The 18,568-nt window shown below is 38.1% G+C and overlaps 1 protein-coding gene across 1 annotated transcript in view; it reads left to right on the top strand.

Moving 5' to 3' along the window:
• The first annotated feature begins 14,521 nt into the window (after positions 1–14,521).
• The window catches only part of kdrl (kinase insert domain receptor like), a 159,289-nt gene continuing 155,242 nt past the window's right edge, over positions 14,522–18,568 (top strand). The window contains exon 1 of the mRNA XM_028815839.2: positions 14,522–15,365. Within this exon, the coding sequence (XP_028671672.1) occupies positions 15,302–15,365 (64 nt within the window). The 5' untranslated portion in view covers positions 14,522–15,301. The remainder of the gene's footprint in view (positions 15,366–18,568) is intronic.

Raw genomic sequence — 18,568 nt, forward strand, 5'->3', positions numbered from 1 at the left:
AAACACTAGTCTGACTACACACATATAGCTAATTCTGAAGTAAAACAAATAGTTTCATATTATGACACTTATTTAATAAACTAAAAAATTACAAATTACAAATCTCATTCACATTTTTCTTTTTAAATCATTAACATTAACATATTGGTTGTAAGGAGACGAATGCCCTGTACAATATGTGTATTTTATTTCATTTTCATTTTTTTAAATAAAATTATTGTTTCCTTTTATTGAAATACAATATTCACATAGAAAGTGAAATTATTACTAATACCAAAATCAATCTTAAATACAGTATATATATATACCGGACAGCCACAAAACAACCACACAGCAATACAGCCTACAATATATGAATAAAATTTTACGGTTTTATCTATATTCCACAATACACCTCCCAAGAAACAACTCTTCCAACAATTAGCCACAATTATACAATAAATCACCAATTTTTCCTTCTTCTCTCCTCCACTGAGTGTTCCCCGACTCTGACTCGTCCATGCGTAGCAGCAGGCTCCTTTATAAGCTATTTCCAGGAATGGTTCCGGTGCCTTTCCCTCTCCTCCACGAAACAATTCCAGGCCATACACAAAATAGTGTAGTCCTCCTCTGACAGCACCCTCATTCGATCTCAAAGGACCCCTACAAGGCTGGGCTCCATCTCCTTCTCTCCAGCACCCCAGCAGATATCCCAGCTGGGTTCTCATATCAGGACTACTGCCACCTAGTGCATGAGGGATGGACGCACTCTGAAGTTCTGGCTTCCGCTGATCCATCCATTATTTTATATGGGCTGGGCACAAAGTGATCCATCCATTATTTCTCACGGGCCTCCCATCCAGGTAATAAACAATGCTATTCCCTGGCGGGGATACCCATTCTTTTCCCACTATATGTAAAGTCATGCATATACACCAGAGGTTTACAGTATGTTTCGGGCTCATTGGAGCTAAGAACTACCACTCCGGAACATGAGAAGGCACTGTCACTGACAGTATCATCTTTTCTTTCTCCCACAGCCCTGAGAAACTGCCCATTGAGAATTGACTCTGACCTCTGGTCTGTCCATAATAAAGCCAAAATGTAGAGAGTAGACCATAGAGCAGAACTCCCTCCTGAGTATAGACCACTCTACAGAGCACTGAGCCATGCTGACTGTTTCTATATTATACTACTTTGAGTTATTTTATTATTCTACACACCATTGTGCACCCATTTCAGTTTTTTGGACACTGCAAATATTAAAAGGGGTGACCCGGTATATATATATATATATATACTGTATATATATATATAGATATATATACTGTATATATACTGTATACATATAAGTGGAATTCCATCCATTTGACAGTTACTTCCTGTTGGATGTATTAATTGTTAATGTTTAAGATGCATCATCTATTACAATGCATTTTATAATGCATGTAGCAATAAAATACATTGTACTTTTAGTTTTATTCTATACACTGCTTGGGAATATACATGTAATTTTGAAGTTTGTGAAACCTAACGTTTACTGATACATGGACATGTAATTGGAACTGCTTTTTAACCATTGGAGACAAACACCAATGAAGTTCCTTACAAACCTTTTGATCATTTCCTATAGTATACAGGGTTTGTATCTTGAGCATGCATTATATAATATACATTTTCTTAAAGGCATTTACTGTGTGATGTTTCTGTTATATTCATCCATCCATCCAATTTCTCAACTTATCCAGAGCATAGATGTTGAGAAATAGGAGCCTATCCCAGCAAGCACCTGAAACCAGGCAGAAACAATCATTGGACAGGAACACACACACACACACACACACCCACGCACCCACACACACACACTAGCATCATTTTAAAAACACCAATTCTCCTAACCTGTATGTCTTTGGACTGTAGGAGAAAACACATGCAGATACAGGGAGATCATACAGACTCCATGCTGGGAGAAGCTATAATGTGAACTGTGCTCCCAATGTTGTGAGGCAGTAGTGTCACCATATTCAACCTATGATTTTCAATATTGCTAAATGTTATGTTTGTGTAGATACAGAGAGATCAGGTTATTCATTGGAACAGGTCTATCAAAAGATTTTAATTTTAATGTGTAGCAAAGTGATGCAGTTGTTAGTGATAACAGTGTCTAGTTTCCTTCAATACCCAAAAGACATATTTTGTCTTCAGTAGCTCTAAATTATTCTGGCTTAAAAAGATGAAGTTTTTTGCATAAGTGTGTCCACAAAAGAAATTTGACCATCCAAGATTGTTTTTTGTCTTGTCCTCAGTGCTGCCAGGATAGGTGCCAGTTCACTGACCACCCTGAACTGGATAAGTTAGCTAGAAAATGAATGGATGGATGTAAGAATAGATAACTAAATACAGTATCTGTTTATAATTTTAAACATATATGTACTTGGTAAAAACTAAATATACAACTTTTATAGTTAAAATGATCCCAAAGGTCTATATATATAAAATGTTTTCAAGCTTGTATTTCTATAGTATAAAAACATTTAAAAACTTTTTCACACTCTGGAAGAAAAATATTATTGAGCAGAAAATGGTATGGTATGATAAATCCAATTGTTGATTAATAGTATAGTACAAAAATATTCTTTTTGATGTTCTTTTTGTTCAGGAATGCAAAGGAAACCCAAAACCACATATGATTCCAGTCCATCACAAAGCACACTTATGTACACAATCACACTTAAGCATACTTGGCCAATTTAAAGTTTCCAATTAACACACAAATCATTGGAATGTTCTAGAAAAACAGAACACCTAACAAAGGACTCTTGCCACCAATGGTAAAATGTGTAAATTTCACATACACAATTAGGACGTGAACCAAGACCCTTTCAGCTGTGAGGAATAGCTTGAATGCATCATCGCATCATTCCAAAATAAGTAACCATAGATAAAAATGTATTAAAGCTAAAAATTGCACTACTATAATTAACATTCTCTTAAGCAGAAGATTCCTTTCCTAGCCCTTTCCAGATTCTTTATTCACAATTATTATTTGTTTTGGTTATCTATTCTAACTTAGACAACATAATGCATTTTTACAGTTGCAGCAGGCTGACTTTATATACCTTGGACAGGAAGTTGTTTGATAAGTCAGTAGCTGGAAGAATTATTTTCTACTCTCAGATACCAAACCAACATGCAAAGCTCTCACGTATTTCTTTCTGCATTGCAGGATATAACCACAGGATATATCGAACGGCAGGAAGTCCTACCTGGCACCAAGAAATCCTGCTGCTAAAACAATCTGCAAAACTATCAAGGTAAACAGTCTGTTTTGCTTCCATGTACTGTGGGGAGTGATTTCTTTTCTAGGATGCTAAATGTTTATTTACCAGGATATTAATAGAAACACTCTGCATCCTTTTTCTAGGAGTGCAATAAAAACAGCTTTTGCTAAATACTTCTGACTGAGCAGTGCTTACAATTTGGGAACAGAAGATATTTCTTGTGAATATGTATTAAAATGCATACGAAAGAAACTGTTGAAAAGTAACAAAGTAATTTATCATTGTACCAGTGTTATTCAAAAGAAGTAATCCATTTATCAACAGTATGCAACAATTTTTTTTACTTTTATAACAAAATCAGACTTCTTATGGCTTTCAATCAAAGTAAATAGAGCATTTAACAAGGTAATGTAATTAACTTAAGTGATATCAGCTTTATTTTGTGACTTTTAATTGCCAATAATAAAAATCCTAATTTAATAAATAGCATTCATTAACTGTTAATAAATCCATCTACAGCGGATTTAGAAAATACTCAGACCCCTTCACTTTTTGTACATTTTATTGTGTTGTAAATTTAATAATAAATGGATACATTTGCCATTTTTGTCCATCAATCTACACTCAATAACTGTAGCACATTTAAGGCTGAGAAGACAGGTTCTTCTAACTTTTGTGAAAATGGTGCCAGATTAAAATGTACTGTAAATTGAATTTAAACTCTCTGTATTTAAAGTCAGAAAAAGGAGGAGAACAAATGTTTTATTTCTCATGTAAAGAAGTCTATTTTTTATACACTGTTGCATTAATTCATTATTTCATTAGGTTGAGGAAATAATACTTCTGTTTTGGTCTCTACAGAAATAAGAATCATATGGTAATGTCTGTAAAATATACAGATTGTAAATATGGTAATAAGATTTTTTACTTGATAGCATTTCATTAGAAAATGGTAGAAAATTATAAATTATTTTATATCTATGAATAACACCTTGTTAGGATTATACAGTTTATCTGCTGTACAGCTCCAAGAACATCTGTTCAGTACCCAAAACATTCATTGCCTGTGAGGAGTCTGTATGTTTCTTACATTTTAACCCAGTGCTGCAAAGTGTGCGTGTAGGTTTTTGCATTAGTGTGCCTTGACCTGGACTGTGATCCCATCCAGAGTTAGTTCTTGCTCTGTTTCCAAAATTCTTGTGACAGTCTCAGACTCAACCCCATATTGGATTGAACAAGTTCAAGAAGTGGATGGATGAATGTTTGTTTATAAGTAAGGTATGCATGGATCAGCATCACATTATTTTATTTATTATTATGATTTTATTATTTATATTACAAAACTAAATTTTATTAAGATCTCAACAGTGAATCCGAAAAATGTCAATATTTCAATTGAGATCATGCCTTCTCCTTTGACTAATGTAGCAGTTGAGGCATTTATCGACCTCTTGAATCCTCAGGTACCACTCCAAACACCAGGTAAAAGTACTATTATTATTTATTAAATGATAATAACGTGCACAAAGCAACAACAACAACAACAACATTTATTTATATAGCACATTTTCATACAAAAAGTAGCTCAAAGTGCTTTACATAATGAAGAGAAGAAAAATAAAAGACAAAATAAGAAATTAAAATAAGACAACATTAATTAACATAGAAAGGAGTAAGGTCCGATGGCCAGGGTGGACAGAAAAAACAAAAAAAAACTCCAGAAGGCTGGAGAAAAAAATAAAATCTGTAGGGGTTCCAGGCCACGAGACCGCCCAGTCCCCTTTGGGCATTCTACCTAACATAAATGAAATAGTCCTCTTGGTAGTTCGGGTTTTTCACGGAGTCACTTGATGCTGATGGTCATACAGACTTCTGGCTTTTAATCCATCCATCATTGTTGGAACATCATGGTGCTTTGGGTAGATGGTGGTGGCGCACGCCACCACCAACAGGACACCGGAAAAGGAAACAGAAGAGAGAGTAGGGGTTGCACCCTCCACTCCACACTATTCATACAATAAACAAACCAATCACTAATCACAATACTCTCTTCTCCGCTCCCAGACACTTGGCCACCCTACCTCCCAGCTCAGCTCAGTGTCTGGGCTTTCCCAGAGTCCTTTTATACCCCCTGACCCGGAGGTGTTCCTGCCCAACAGTCCACAAGTCCTTATTACTTCCGGGTCAGGTAAAAGCCCTTTTCTTCAACCTGGAAGTACGTCATCTCTCCTGTTCACATGACCAGGACATACTTCCAGGTTATAGGGCACATAAGAGTCCACGAGCCTCCCTACAGTGACTCCGGTGGTCCCCAAGGTATCCAGCAGGGCTGTGTATAAAAACTACAAAGTCCATGAGGCCCTGCTGGAATTCGGGGCCCGTCCATGCTGTCGGGAGAGCTCCTCCTGGCAGCCTGGGGGTGAGGGCTGGAAACTCTCGCCGGCCATCCATCACACTAACCAGTAGGTTATAATCATTTTGTATTTAGAGTGTGATTTATGTTGGTGTAAATGATTTGCATTGAAATAGTATTTGCTGTCTGAAGTCCTTCCACTGGTGGATGGTGATAGCGGAGCTAAACGAACACAGTCTTATTAATTACAAATTTCACAGTTTAAATTAAGGCTTATTAAGTGACTTCTTTGGAATCATATAGAAAAGCATTATTTTTATCAAACAGTATAGTGCAATTCACCAATGAGTTGTCAGCATAGTCAGAAGATGTAAATATACAGTGTTATACTGTCTGTTACGCACGCAGATTAAGCCATTCCTTATTACTCAATACTTCCTTCCTCAGCAAGATAGCATGGACTATACCAGTTTGACTGGTAATTCTGAAATTTGTCCTGAAAGTTTGTGTGAAGAATTTTCAGATTTGGGTACAACTGCTGATCCTAATGTGATGTGGGAGACCTTCCGTGACAAGACCCTGAAGGTTGCGGAGGGCTGTGTTGGTGTTACCGGTGTTCCCAGAAGGAGGTGTTTCATCTTGCAGGGCACCCTGGATATCATCGAGAGGAGTCGCGGCACACGGCTCAATGGCAATTCTGGTCTGTACCGGGAACTGAGAAGGACAGCTGTGAGGGCTCTGAGAGCAGATAAAGAGGCATTTGTTTGAGGAATCTGTGAGCAAGTGACACACCATCTGTGGTCTAGCGACCTACGTCCTGCTTACAGAGGAATTGAAGCATTACGCCCATCTGAATCTGATCCTTGGAGAGTCGCAGTTAGGGCAGCTGATGGAACGGTCCTTACGGATGACACTGCAGTTGTGACCCACTGGGCTGGCTACTTTGAGCAGTTGTTCAAAGCTGACCCTCCGGCTAGGACGTTGGATATCTCTGGGTCCACGGTTCTTGAGGCTGATCCTCCAATTAGTTGTGAACCACCCAATCTCACTGAGATTGCACAGGTAGTGAACCAGCTGAGGGGGGGAAAGGCTGCAGGGATCTGTGGTATCCGGGGTGAACTTCTCCAGGCTGGTGGTAAGGCTGTCCTCTTGGCATTGCAAGCAATCTTTCCTTCCATTTGGGAGACTGGCATCATCCCAACTGACTGGAAAATAGGACTTGTCGTCCCAATCTGGAAAGGAAAGGGTGATCGCCTGGATTGCAGCAACTACAGGGGGATAACACTGCTCTCAGTGCCCGGTAAGGTCCTTGCTAGGGTCGTCCTCAATAAGATCCGTGATCACTTGCTTACCTACCAGTGACCGGAACAGTCTGGTTTTACGCCTAAGAAGTCTACCATCGACCACATCCTGGCACTGAGGGTTCTCATGGAGTGCAAACGCAAATATTGGCAGAGTTTCTTTGCAGCCTTTGTCGATTTTCGCAAAGTGTTCGACTCAGTTGATCGAGCTGCCCTGTGGAACATCCTGAGGGTTCGCAGGATCCCCTCGAGGTTGCTGGATATCATGGCTGGCCTGTACACTGATACTGTGAGTGCTGTGCAGAGTGGAGGCAGGACCTCTGCATTTTTCCCAGTTGATTCTGGGGTTTGTCAGGGGTGTGTTCTTGCTCCTACTCTGTTCAATGCTTGTATGGACTGGATGTTGGGCAAGGCCGTGGGGTCCAGCGGCTGTGGGGCATCTGTTGGTGAAGAAAGATTCACAGATCTTGACTTTGCTGACGATGCTGTGATCTTCACGGAGTCAATGCAGGCTCTGATCAGGACGCTCGAGAGACTGAGTGAGGAGTCTGAGTGTCTGGGCTTGCGAGTGTCCTGGATAAAAACCAAGATACAGGCCTTTAATGACATCTTGGGCACAGCCATCAGCAGTGTGTCTGTTTTGCGGAGAGAGTGTTGACCTTGTTGAGAGGTTTACTTACCTTAGCAGTGACATTCATGTCTCTGGTGACTCTTCCTATGAAGTCAGTAGACGGATTGGGAGAACATGGGGGGGTCATGAGGTCACTGGAAAGGAGTGTGTGGCGCTCCCAATATCTATGCAAAAGGACGAAGGTCCAAGTCTTTAGAGTCCTGGTGCTTCCTGTCTTGCTATATGGTTGCGAGACATGGATGCTATCCAGTGACTTAAGACGAAGACTGGACTCCTTTGTTACTGTGCCTCTCCGGAAAATCCTTGGGTACCGTTGGTTTGACTTTGTGTCGAATGAGTGGTTGCTCATGGAGACCCAAATGAGGCACATTACCTGCATTGTGAGGGAGCGTCAGTTACAGCACTACGCCCATGTGGCGTGTTTCCCCGAGGGTGATCCGGCTTGTAAGATCCTCATTGTTGGGGACCTGAGTGGCTGGACCAGGCCAAGGGGTCACCCACGTAACACCTGGCTGCGGCAGATAGAGGGTCATTTCTGGAGGGTGGGACTCGACCGTGTGTCTGCCTGGGGGGTTGCAAACTGGGATCCCGAGTTGTTTCGCCATGTAGTGGGTGCGGCAATGCACTGTACCAGTGCATGCTACCCAACTTGACTTGACTTGACTTGTCCTAAAATGTTTGTTCTGCATTGGCACAGTAACTTACACAGTGTTTGTTTCTACAAGGGAAAAAGTTTGTAAAGAACTGTGCTTCAAAAACGTTATATTGGAATATATTGGAAATTCATGTCATAGGCTAAATGATGTTACATGAAAATCATGGAAATCATTACAATGAAAACAATTTCTCAGTTTGCGGAAAACCACCCAATTGTCTATTAATAAAGTACAAAAGTAATGTCTGCATTGATAAGTGGAGATCTAAAAATGTCTGCCTCTTATGGAAATAACATAGCATAACATTGTCAAGCCCACTGGGGTCCTGAATCTAGGATTTGGAGGAACACTGAAAACTGCCCTAGATAGGGCACCAGTCTTAATCAGGACCTACATATACAGTCATATGAAAAAGTTTGGGAACCCCTCTCAGCCTGCATAATAATTTACTGTACTTTCAACAAAAAAGATAACAGTGGTATGTCTTTCATTTCCTAGGAACATCTGAGTACTGAGGTGTTTTCTGAACAAAGATATTTAGTGAAGCAGTATTTAGTTGTATGAAATTAAATTAAATGTGAAACACTGGCTGTGCACAAATTTGGGTCCCCTTGTAATTTTGCTGATTTGAATGCATGTAATTGCTCAATGCTGATTACTTGCAACACCAAATTGGTTGGATTAGCTCGTTAAGCCTTGAACTTCATAGACAGGTGTGTCCAATCACGAGAAAAGGTATTTAAGGTGGTCAGTTGCAAGTTATGCTTCCCTTTGACTCTCCTCTGAAGAGTGACAGCATGGGATCCTCAAAGCAACTCTCAAAAGATCTGAAAACAAAGATTGTTCAGTATCATGGTTTAGGGGAAAGGCGACAAAAAGCTATCTCAAAGGTTTAAACTGTCAGTTTCAACTGTAAGGAATGTAATCAGGAAATGGAAGGCCACAGGCACAGTTGCTGTTAAACCCAGGTCTGGCAGGCCAAAAAAATACAGGAGTGGCATATGGGCAGGATTGTGAGAATGGTTACAGACAACCCACAGATCATCACCAAAGACCTGCAAGAACATCTTGTTGCAGATGGGATATCTGTACATCCTTCTATAATTCAGCGCAATTTGCACAAAGAACATCTGTATGGCAGGGTGATGAGAAAGAAGCCCTTTCTGCACTCACACCACTAACAGAGTTGCTTGTTGTATGCAAATGCTCATTTAGACAAGCCAGATTCATTTTGGAACAAAGCGATTTGGACTGATGAGATAAAAATTGAGTTATTTGATGATAACAAAAAGCGCTTTGCATGGAGGAAGAAGAAAACCGCATTCCAAGAAAAACACCTGCTACCTACTGTCAAATTTGGTGGAGGTTCCATCATGCTGTGGGGCTGTGTGGCTAGTTCAGGGACTGGGGCTCTTGTTAATGTCGAGGGTTGGATGAATTCAACCCAATATCAACAAATTCTTCAGGATAATGTTCAAGCATCAGTCACAAAGTTGAAGTTATGCAGGGGTTGGATATTCCAGCAAGACAATGACCTAAAACACAGTTTGAAATCAACAAAGGCATTCATGCAGAGGGAGAAGTGCAATGTTTTGGAATGGCTATCACAGTCTCCTGACTTGAATATCATCAAAAATCTATGGGATGATTTGAAGCAGGCTGTCCATGCTCGGCAGCTATCAAATTTAACTGAACTGGAGAGATTTTGTTTGGAATGGTCAAAAATTCCTCCATCCAGAATTCAGACACTTGTCAAAGGCTACAAGAGGCGTCTAGAGGCTGTTATATTTGCAAAAGGAGGCAAAACTAAGTATTGATGTAATATCTCTGTTGGGGTGCCCAAATTTATGCACCTGTCTAATTTTGTTATGATGCATATTGCATATTTTCTGCTAATCCAATAAACTTAATGTCACTGCTGAAATACTACTGTTTCCATAAGGCATGTCATATATTAAAAGGAAGTTGCTACTTTGAAAGCTCAGCCAATGATAAACAAAAATCCAAAAAATTAAGAGGGGTTCCCAAACTTTTTCATATGACTGTATGTACACTCACAAGGGAAATTTAGAAGTTGCCATTTAAGCTAACACACAAGTTATTAGGAATGTGAATTGGAAAAACTGTACCCCAGCACAAAATCTACAAAGAGCACAGGAGAAGTAGAAACTCCACAAGAATAACTACCAGGTGCAGGATTCAAATACAGAATCCAAGAGGTAGAAGCACTAATCACTGCCCCACCCTGCTGCCCATGATGTTTTATAATATTCAGGACAGTTATTTACACACATGCAGTACATTGTAAAGATATATTAGAAATAATATATAGTCCAGTTCAATCCAGACACCTAAATAACTCAATGACCAAAAGTCCAGAATGATGAATCTAACCGTTTACGATATTTCTGTTAAAATAATTTAATAAAAATATTTAAAAACATGATATTAATATTTATATGATAAATATATATATGTATTTATATAGGGGGTCTGGTTCGGTGACCTCAGAGTCTCGTCTCTGATATTTGCGGATGACGTGGTTCTCTTGGCTTCATCGGACAGTGACCTCCAGCTCTCACTGGAGCGGTTCACAGCCGAGTGTGAATCGGCGGGGATGAGTCAGCACCTCTAAATCCGAGGCCATGTTCTCTGCCAGAAAAGGGTGGAATGCTCTCTGCAGGTTGGGAACACATTGGAGGAGTTCAAGTATCTCAGGGTCTTGTTCATGAGTGAGGGAAGAATACAGCGGGAGGTTGACAGACAGATCGGTGCGGCATCCGCAGTAATGCAGGTTCTGCAACTGTCCATCGTGGTGAAGACAGAGCTGAGCCAAAAGGCGAAACTGTTGATTTACCAGTCGATCTACGTTCCTACCCTCACCTATGGCCACGAGCTTTGGGTAGTAACCGAAAGAGCAAGATCGCAAATACAAGTGGCCGAAATGAGTTTTCTCCACAGGGTGGCTGGACTTTCCATTAGAGAGAGGTTGAGGAGTTCAGTTATTCGGTAGAGACTCAGAGTAGAGTTGCTGCTCCGCTACATTGAGAAGAGTAAGTTGAGGTGGTTCGGCCCTAGACGCCTCCCTAGGAGGGTGTTCCGGGCATGTCCCACTGGGAGAAGGCCACGGGGCAGACCCAGGACACGTTGAAGGGATTATATCTCCCGGGGTCCCCCCAGAGAAGCTGGAGGAGGTGGCCGGGGAGAGGGAGGTCTGGGCTTCCCTGCTTAGGCTGCTGCTCCTGCGACCCGACTTAAACGGATAAGCGGTGGACAATGGATGGATGGATGGATATTAATATTTCAGTGCTCAACATTACGTCAAAATTTTCAAATGAGAAGGCATTTCATACTGTAATTGTCATTTTATTGAATACAAGATGATTTCCATATCAAAATGAACTGCAATGTTTAATTTCTGTTGACATACTTCTTTACCTGTAATGTTTCATTAGGAATATTTTTTTTTTCATTTCTAAACTAGTTAGGTCACCTTAAATAGCTTCATTTTCTGTTGTAGCTGCTGTTAATGAGGATTCATGTTTCCAGTAGAAGATTTTATTTTCATCAGTATAGAAGTTGTATTCTAACCTAATGAATTGGCATTATTTCAATTTTATTTCTTTGTGCTTTCATTTTCAGGATTTAAGCACATTTTCAGTGCAGGTAAGCAAAAAGGAATGTGTGGGTGTTGACTACTCATGTGTAAATTTAGGTAACACACTTAGTATATAGAGCAGAGCCCTTGCGACTTATAAATCAATTTTCTGTTCTGTTCCATCATGAAGAAAAATGTAGATTATTTTCACAAATGCAATTCAAATCAGCTTATTCATACACTGTATAGAGCTCTCTGGCAAATCAGCTAGATTTGCCAGTTAATTTATCCTGCATGACTTTGGGTGGAATGGAAAGACCCCACAAATATAATGACCAGGCTGGATTTTTAGCCTAATCTCTGGGATCTGTTAGGAAGTATGGTTGACTACAACACTATACTATTCATAGTTTAATAAAATTTGCTGCTAAACATTTCAGTTTTCAAACCCATTACTTCCATTAAAGGAGCATTGATGGAGGAGTTTTGGATTGTCTTGCAGAAGCTGTGCCTATTTCAGCAACATTAGGCATACATAAGATGTGCACAAACCTTGGGTTGTGTATCATTACAATGCAAACACGCATGCACAGCCACACTCCCTCTAGGCTAACCCAACCTGCATTTATTTGGGATTGGTAAATAAACAACATCCACATGGTCACTGGAAAAACATGAAGAACCTGCTTAGAAACTCCCGAGGGCTAAGATTTAAACTTAGAAACTCTGGAGCTTTAAGGCAAAAGCAGTAACCACCATAAACATTTTAAATAATGCTAAAAAATAATGCATTTTGACAATATATCTAAATTTTTCAGCACTGAATAAATTCCAGGAAAACACATACTGTAAGGCACAGTGTTTCTACATGCTAGCCGCTTTATCAGCAACATCAATCCTCTAAAGATACTGGCAAGCAAATGGCATTTTGAAATAAGAAGAAGTGTAGCTGTACGCAGAAAAATTAAAGTTATGCAATAGTGCTGGTGAGCAGAGTTGACTTCTGAGTATTGATCTTTTATTCTTTACACCATACGGCCTTATTTTGCTTTCAAATCAAGTGTTATTTGATGTTGCAAATAAAATAGGCTAACCTGTTGAAATTTACATTTCGGGAAAGTAGTATGATGTTTTGATTGATCACTGAAATGGCAGCTCGTCTCACATGACGTGTGGAGGTACTGTGTTCTTAATGCATTGATTTTTGTCAGGATATTCTAGACCATAAGAAAGAATTAATTGTTTTGTTTTTATCACTCTATTTAAGACTGTTTTATTATGTTATATTAAAATTACATCAAGATATTTTTATTCACATGTAAAGTTGCATTATTAAATTATTTAATTGTTTTTTGATCATACCTTTTAAAAAATAAATTTAAAACAGTGAACTAGATAATTTTGTCCAATATGTTTGAATCAGAATTTATGCAGGTAGTTAGGGTGACACTTAAGAAATGTTATTTGTATACCAGACAGTGCAACATTTATCTAACATCTCAACAGTACAACTATTTGCGTAGTAGTATGGCAGTGCAGTTATTCACAGATAGATTTGGCTCTAGGACATTGTCTGTGTGGAGTTTGCTTGTTCTCCCTTTGTCTGTGTAGGTATTCCTTTGGGTACTCCAGTTTCCCACCTTTTTTCCCAGTTAGATGAACAGAATATTAATTGAGTGAACTCTATAATAGACTGGTGACATTTATAGATCTGTTTCCTACATTACACACATCATGGCCAGAAGAGACACTGACCATGCAACCCTTGATTGAATTAAATGACTTTGAGGATGCTGATATACAGTATATTGCTATGGTTTTGAATAAGCTACAGTTTGGTAGTATGAAAAATCTGTTTCAAAAGTGTTAATTTTAGACATTCAACTCTGAGGTCATAATGTATACTGGAAAAGAATGAGATGGTGTCAACTCAACTCTAATCCAACTGAAGGTATGGTTTTCCCTTGATTAGATGACTTTTTAAAAATGTTGAGTGCATTTAAAATATTGAGTGCATTTTGACTGTTTACCTCTTAAACATTCACAAAGAGTCCCAAGCAACAGATTGTCAGTCCCTCATTTGCATTGATCATCTGAGGAGGTTAAATATCCAATGATTTCTCAAATTACATGTTTCCAGAAACCGTTTGGCACTGGACATTTGCCATATTTGGTTTTGATTGCACTTCAGTGCTCCAATTTAGAGCCTCAGGAGAAAGATTGCCCGTTCTCTTTAACTTTACAATCCCTGAAGGAAGTCGTGATGGACAGCTTTTATTAAACTAAATTCAGATTCCTCTCATGTCGTCCCATAGGTGGTCATTCGAATGCTGCATTTACCAGTAGTTTATTTATATTTTGAAAACAGGGGAAGGATATGGTGGCGTAATGTAACAGATCATTATACAGTAAGTATTGCTGATTTAGTCAGGATAAGATGGTAATCTTTTTCTATTTTAAATTGTAAATATATTATGAAGAAAAACGTTAAATCGTATCCAATCTGTCGAGGCAGTGAGAGACAGAGAAAGAGGGCAAGAGTAGAAAATAATATAGAACATATTATGTTGTTGCGCCGATCGTTTAATGAACCAAAATGCTGGAAGCCGTTCCCATTTTAGAGTGAACAAAGTGCACAGTCATACCTAAAACCTTCGCATATTTAGTCTCTCTTTTAAGCAAGAGTGAATGCGTTCCAAGGCTCCCTTTTCCCCCTGCCTCGCTCTTCATGTCTCTCCCTCTCTCTTTCTTTTTTCTCCGTTGATTGTCTGAAGGAATTTTGACATTCCAGAGCGCGGCACAGACACATAAGGAAGAGATTTTTTTAAGAAGAGGAAAACATTTCAAGCTTCTGAGAGGCACAGTCAGAGCCTGTGACACACTTAGCGCGATTCACCCTTCGCAGTTATGACGTTACCTCCTTCCTCAGTTTAAGGACTATAAAGGTTTTGCTGCTAGTGACGAGCAGCTCAGAGCTCACTCCAAGTAAACACTTGCTAAAGAAGATGCACAGCTTTACCTTTTCTCACGTTTTTTTGCCTCTATTACTTCATTGATTTTACGCAATTTAAAGGAGGATTTTCTCTTGTTTAGTCCAATGGTTTATTAGCTGTTGCCAAAAAAAGGAATCACAACGTTTTCGCATCCTATCTTAAGAAGATTTGTCTACCCACCTGTTCATCTGGAGGCTCCAATATTATACTTTTCATGTATCAGATGGCACTACAATGTCTTAAACGGGACTGATATTAGGACATAGTTGATTTTTCAAGCTATATCATAAGGTATACTTAACCCTTTAAAACCTCCCTCTGAAAAATGGAAAACCGGATTATATAATTTCCCTGGATATGTTTATTTTTCATTCAATAGAAGAATTATTGTCATTTAACGACGAACAGGTCTTCACGTCTGCAGATTGAAACTTTATTATTAACGGGAAAATTTATATAAATAAAGCCTTGGAAGACTGGCAATTTGAATTTGGACTAAAGTTCCAATCATGCAAAGATTGTACAGCATCATGCGCTTTATAGCAGTGATGTTAACGGTTACCTGTATAATTGGTAAGTGCGGACGTTTTATAATTCTTTAAAATTAGTTTTCTATAGATAGTTAAAAACATAAAAAAACACTATACAGATGACAATGTTATACAGCTCATCTCATTTACTTTTGTTTAAAAAATGAAGTTCTCTCAATGAGACTCGTGCCTGCGTCTGTCTGTCTGTCTGTCTATCCTATTAAAAAGGCGATTTTCTTTCAACATGTTTTCGATCATAAGTATTGAAACAATACTACAGAGTACCAAATCCGAACTTCTACCCACGCTGACAGAACATATTGTACAGCACGTTATTGAAGTCAATCTCATAAAAAAGACTAACTAAAACTTCCTAAGATCATAAAACTATTTTCATAGCATCACCCACGTGCAGTATATAATGACACCCGCCTTTGGATAGCTTGGTCTGTATTTCCGTATACTGTACATGCGTAGGCTGTTATTTATTTATATATTTACACTACTTTACGTTTTACCATTATATACACATGTGGCTACTAGTTATTTGCGATAGCCTTTTGATACACTAAGTAACGAAAATGGGTATTGTTCAGAAACTAACCAAAGTATGCAGCAAATAACATATTTAAAGTTTAATTTATATGCGATATCTGGTTGATAATAAAATTACAGTAAGTACGTTTCATGCCTAAGACTCTGGTATAAAAATTACAAAAACGATCTAAAAATGTTTTCGCGTGTACTGTATTTAATATTTCTCTTCATATCTTGATTTTTGAAAAAAAAAAAAAAACTCGTGCATTTACTAACATAAATCTCAGTCGAGATAAGCGGAGATGTTAATCGTGCAGCTGTTGATACATACATTGATTTTTAATGTGCACTATCTTACATAAATGCTGAGGCTACAGTGATGCAGAACTGGATTAAGCGGTTTTCATATCAGATGCATGGATGGCTAGGTATATACTCATACAGTTTTAAACAAAATGCAAGTCTTTTATTTCGTAATTCATTTGAAGATGTCTATATTTATTGTCCTATTGATCATATGACCATTGTTAAAACCGAAATACAGTGAAGCATGCAAAAATACTCGTTATGTTTTAATCGGCATTGAATGTTTTACTCTTATTTTACATCGTACATCCATTTACTCTCTCTACTTTTCAATTTTGCATTCAAAGAAATGTCTCAGTAATGCTTAATAATAAAACCCCTAAAGTAAACTGGAATGTACATTTCAGGAACAGTTTCAAAAGTATTTCAGCATATGCTATATGTTTATTAATGTCTGTGTTGTCAGTATTAGTATTTAAATGTAAAGATTCGTTGAGCAGAGGATCTCTCTCTTGTATGCTTTCAACCACTTAACCGAGCACGCTGGTTAGAAATTAATTAATTCGGATCCTAAAGCTTAATGTATTGTGGCACCTGCTTTTATATTAAATATTTTAAATGTATTGCAGTTCCCCTGAATAAATCATACTGTTTTTCAATATTATCACTTCCAGATAATGTTATTATCTGCATTTGTAAAGCATCTCATTACCTAAGCTGCCTTATTAAATTACGTTTTCAGTAGAAAGTCAAACAGAGGGCATCTGATTAGCGCCTGGTCCATCACATTTATGAATGGTCTTCACTTGTCTCTTACAATGTGAACGCGGTACTTCCTTGCAAATTGAGCTACAGCTAATCTAAACTAATCTTCTGGGTCTAACATGCTGACTGCAACCTCCGTAGCAAGGTTTACTTTGCACCTGCAGCAGAGTACGTGTTTTGTCCACTAGGTGGTGCTTTATCCCACACTAGGTTCATACTTCTCATTTTAGACGCAGAGGTTTCCTTCCATGCCTTAAAGACGTTCTGATTATGTTGATAGGCGAGTGTAAATTGTCCCGGTTGAAGTAAGTGTAAATGTGTGTGTGTGTGTCAGATAACAACTACTACATTTATAATCAATTCGAGAACACTGAACTCATTTTTAAAAGGCTTATTATAGGTAACACATGCATTTTTATTAGCATCAATATCTACAGCTAGATCAGATAGATGCTCTGTGAAGTGGTTGCTTTCCGTCCAGGACTAGACATTGCCACTGTACACATCAGAGCTCCTTTACTGAAGTAACTATTTGGGAAAAGAATGAACAAGGCCATTACAATCTTGTTGGCAGTATCAAAAATATCATTAAAAAAGATTGATAGACCATGTTCAAACTATTCAGATTAAAGTAACATAGTACATGCAGTCCATCATGTTAAAAACTAAATGCAAAAACTGTGACTGAAAATGTTTTTCCCATCAATTTTTTTCTTATTATTTCAGTCCTCAAGAATGCAACATCTTTATCAAAATAAACAAAAGACAACATGACATCTTAACAAAAGGAAACAGTAGTTCCACTCCTGCTTCTCCTGCTTTGTCTATTTCATTTCCATATAGATTTCCTTAGATGTTCCCCTGTTGTTCAAAAGCGTGGGAAAGATGTAACCGTGGAGTCAAGAGGCACTCTGAAATTGTTCTTTTTCTGCAGAGGTCAAAGAAACATGACTGATTACCCCTGAAAAGATCAACCTCACTGACTTCCTTAAGACAAGCTAACCTATACAGCTGCTCACCTGCTCCTTACAGCTCATTCTATGACAATCCTGACAATAATAACTGGTCAAGACTTGATTTCAATAATGAATGTTAGTTGTTTACAAATATCGAGATGTAGAGATGGAAATTCTTATTATCCTTAAACAAATATTACTTTACCACTTAAATAGAAAATGCTAAATCTGCAGTTATTTGAACTCATTTTATTATTTATTAACAACAATCTTTCATCTGATTTACAAACACAAAGTTACAACTATCAGTAAATAATAACTTTAATGAAAAATGTAACGTGTTCAATGTGATTAAATACTTGAAATGTACACAAACAGTATACTTTAAAAAAGGTTTAATGAGACACACAACACATTGCCTCAATATTTTGGATTTCGGTTTTTAAGACTTGCTTGCTACCAGTTTAATGACCTGTACAGAATGTGTACTGTATTAATACACTTTTGATAAGCATAAATTTGATCACAAAACTGTTTTTAAGATCTTTACTTTTCCCTCTGATGGGATGTTGGTTTGGTGTAGAACAATTCCCATCTACTGCTCCTCACCAAAAGCACAAGGATCTCAATTTAAAAAGGTCAAAATGAGTCTTACATGACTAATAAGTCACCAATACTCATA

This window comes from Erpetoichthys calabaricus, chromosome 12 (assembly GCF_900747795.2).
Source record: "Erpetoichthys calabaricus chromosome 12, fErpCal1.3, whole genome shotgun sequence".
NCBI classification, from domain to species: domain Eukaryota; kingdom Metazoa; phylum Chordata; class Cladistia; order Polypteriformes; family Polypteridae; genus Erpetoichthys; species Erpetoichthys calabaricus.